This window comes from Rhinopithecus bieti, unplaced genomic scaffold, assembly GCF_001698545.2.
Source record: "Rhinopithecus bieti isolate Rb0 unplaced genomic scaffold, ASM169854v2 scaffold_39870, whole genome shotgun sequence".
Classification (NCBI taxonomy): Eukaryota; Metazoa; Chordata; class Mammalia; order Primates; family Cercopithecidae; genus Rhinopithecus; species Rhinopithecus bieti.
The window spans coordinates 3,230,834-3,234,492 of NW_016817144.1; the positions used below are offsets into that span (position 1 = coordinate 3,230,834).

Below are 3,659 nucleotides of genomic sequence, written 5' to 3' on the forward strand. Positions count from 1 at the left end.
AAAAAAAAAAAAAAAAAAAAAAAGCCTGCGTCAATCTGCACTACAGACACAGCTTCCTGTCCTGATTCGACCACTAATTTACCATCTGACCTTTGGCTTCAATTCTTTGGCCTTCAGTTTCTTCATATTTAAATCAAGAGGGCTGGCTCAGGTAATCTCTAATCCCTGGCAACTCTAAAATTCAATGGAAATATAAAATGGCAGTAAGTTTTTTTACGGCTTAAACAGGAAGCTAGCACAATTCATAAGGGAGAGTAGACAAGCATTTGTATTTTGTGTATTTAAATTACCTGCAAGGGGTGGTCCAGCCAGTCCTGCTATGCTCTGAATGAAGATGTAGACCCCAGCTGCAGAAGACATCTTCTCAATGCCCACGACATCATCCTCAGCAAGCAGTGGAATGTGGGTTCCTCCTACTGTTCCAACCATGAACCCAAAAAATATGCTACATGACATTAGACCCCAGAATTCAGTAGCAAAAGTAAAGGCAAACAGAGACACAGTCAATAAGATGATGCAGATGAGCTCAATGTAAATCTTACGAATGGGCTCTCTATTGAGGACAAAACCAGCTCCGATCCTCCCGAAAACTTCTGCAATGGCCATCGTAGATAATAAAAAAGCAGCGCGGTCCTGGTCAATGCCCAGACTAATGCCCAGAGGAATGATGTACAAGGAAGGTGCAAAGAATCCCAGTGTTGCAAAGAGACCAAATAATGCATAACAAATAAAACTTTTCTCTTTCAAAATGGAGAAGTCTAACAGCGGGGCTTTCTTTTCACTTGGCCTGGGGCTGGTCTTCACCAGGACCTGTTGCATGTCAGCCTTCGGCTCCAGTTCCGGGTTAGTGTGACTAGGCACATTTTTAGGTGAGGTAGTTAGTTCTACTCCTGAGTCAATGGAGTCTATTGAGGTTCGTGTTTTCTCATTTTCAAGCATATACTGCGCTTCTTTCCGATTTTCCTGGATGACTGTTTTCGGTGACCCTGGTCCTCTGATGATGATGGGTCTGAGCAGTGCTCCGAAGATGACAATGTTTAACTGTAGTAGGCCCACAAAGAGGAGGCTGTATCTCCAGCCAATGCGCTCCTTCAGAGCCATGATTGCTTGAAGAGGCAGGAGTGAGTGAAGAAGAAATAAAATATAAGGTCAATAATAGACTTAAGACCCAGGAGAAGCCATCAAGAAGAAATATGGATCCAGATTCCATTATAAATTTTGTGGAAATTTATTATACTCAGCATTACGAATGTGTACTCAATCTTTTTTTTTGAGACGGAGTCTTGCTCTGTCGCCCAGGCTGGAGTGCAGTGGTGTGATCTTGGCCCACTGCAACCTCCGCCTCCTGGTTTCAAGCAATTCTCCTGCCTCAGCCTACCAAGTAGCTGGGATTACAAGCGTGTGCTACCATGCACAGCTGTTTTTTGTGTTTTAAGTAGAGACAGGGTTTCATCATGTTGGTCAGGCTGGTCTCGAACTCCTGACCTCAGGTGATCCGCCCACCTTGGCCTCCCAAAGTGCTGGGATTACAGGCATGAGCCACTGTGCCTGGCCAAAGATTTTGTTTTGAGATGATCTGCACACAGATAAGAATGCTGTCTTTATTAGCATAATCTAAATCCACATTGAATGTAGCTCTCTTGAAAAGGAGAGGACATAACAGGTGAACAACTGCAAATTACTAGATTATTCTGGAATGCATGTGTCAAGAAAGCCCTACCACTGCATATGTGCCCAGTTAGGAATTCAAACCTATTATTAAAGTGGTCTGAATACCTGAAGTGGGGTTAGGGAGGACAGATCCTAAAATGAGCTGGAGAAGAGACGTAAATAACCTCTCATTACTCATACACTTAAAGTCATCCATACTGTTGGCAAAAGTTAGTGTAGCAAGAATACCTGAGTGGCGTCCCTCATCCACATTCACACTTAGACTGTTGTAGTCTACCTACCTGGTGCGAAAGCAAACACAGCGAAACATTCTCCTGTGGAAGCAACTGCAGTGACTATGGAACGTCTTTTGCCAAAATATTGTGATAGGATGGTTACAGTTGGGAGAAAACTAAAGCAGTATCCCAGACCTGTGAAAGAAAAGTCAGAAAAGCCAATGAAACCCACATACTGCTTGAGACTGGAAGGATGTATATTCAAAGAGCTGGGATTTTGGTTTTGCTTTTGAATCTTAAGTTCTGGGAGCCAAGTAATTCATTCTGGACAAAGGTGATGTTGTAAAGAAAATGGGTTTCATGAAAGGTCTGGATAAACTTCAGTGGTTGTTTTGGGATACTAAAAGTATAATTTTCTTTTTTTTACTTTGCAACACTTTTTTTCAAATTTATATAATTCACAATGGATGACACTATTATTGCATGAAATTTTATATAAGATTTGTATCTAGAAAGAAATAAGTCATTTCATATGTGCAGAAATACAGGAAAATATAAAGTCTGCAAATCTTAACAACTGTGTGTGTGTGTGTGTGTGTGTGTGCGTGTGTGTGTGTGTATCTATCATCTATGAGGAATATACGGCCTCCTTTTATTGTTCATTTCTTTTTTTTTTTTTTTTTTTTAACAGACAGGGTCTCGCTCTGTTGTCCAGGCTGAAGTGCAGTGGTGTGATCACAGCTCACTGGAGCCTTGACCTCCCAGGCTCAAGTGATCCTCCCACCTCAGCCTCCAAAGTAGCTGGGACTACAGGCACACACCACCATGATTGGCTAGTTTTTTATTTTTTGTAGAGATGGGGTCTCCCTATGTTGCCCCAGTTGGTCTCCTGGGCTCAAGCGTTCCTCCTGCCTCAGCCTCCCGAAGCGCTGGAATTCAGGCATAAGCCACCATGCTGGCTACTCCTTTTAAATGGAAAAGGTTTTCTTAGGCCCCAAGATTAAGTCTGACATGTTGCACTTCCCCTACAGCCCTGGATCCTCAGACAGTGATTTGAGAAATACTGGCTACAGAAATTCGTCTTACTTTGTAAAAATGCTATCGTTTGGCTGTAAATGTAGCAAAAGAGAAGTTATCATCATCTCTGGTGAAGATTAAACAAAAACCCTTGGGCACTTGAGAACAGGTTCCCAGGTCCCCTTAAGTCCATATAGCTCAGTTCAAAACTACTGATCTGAGACACCGTTAATGTTAAAGAAAAAAAGAAAGAGAAAGAAATATAGTTTGTCTTTAATTTCCTCCTTCCCCTTCCTTGTTCTTCAAACTAAGCATCTAGAGAACTTCTGAGTCAAAGAGGAACACTTACCAGAGATGATACCGATGGCGACGTACATATGAGAAACCTCTTGTGAGAAGGAGGCGGCCACCATCCCGGTGCTGACAAGTAGCCCCCCCAACATCACCACCAGACGGTGTCCGAAGCGATTGCTCAGGACTGTGGCGAGGGGAGCTGCCGGGAAAGAACGAAACGATATTTTAACTCACAGAGGCTTCAGGGTTAGCTGCCATAAGACTCCTTCCTCCACATCTTGCACACGGAGAGATGATGTCAAATATAAATACAGCCGGGCGCGGTGGCTCAAGCCTGTAATCCCAGCACTTTGGGAGGCCGAGATGGGCGGATCACGAGGTCAGGAGATCGAGACCATCCTGGCTAATACGGTGAAACCCTGTCTCTACTTAAAAATACAAAAAACGGCCGGGCGCGGTGGC

At 43.4% G+C, this 3,659-nt stretch overlaps 1 protein-coding gene across 2 annotated transcripts; it reads right to left on the bottom strand.

Annotated features, from left to right (window-relative positions):
- Positions 1–60: 60 nt before the first annotated feature.
- On the bottom strand, positions 61–3,513 carry LOC108517741 (monocarboxylate transporter 7). Of its 2 annotated transcripts, XM_017855830.1 has the most exons (4): positions 3,253–3,513; positions 1,953–2,081; positions 291–1,106; positions 81–174 (listed from the first exon to the last, which is right to left on the bottom strand). In XM_017855830.1, the coding sequence occupies exons 1-4, from the start codon at positions 3,344–3,346 to the stop codon at positions 134–136; spliced, it is 1,080 nt and encodes a 359-aa protein (XP_017711319.1). In that variant the 5' UTR covers positions 3,347–3,513; the 3' UTR covers positions 81–133. The 2 variants fall into 2 exon arrangements, with proteins under 2 accessions (XP_017711318.1, XP_017711319.1); XM_017855829.1 differs by having other exon boundaries at positions 61–1,106.
- Between the last annotated feature and the right edge of the window lie 146 nt (positions 3,514–3,659).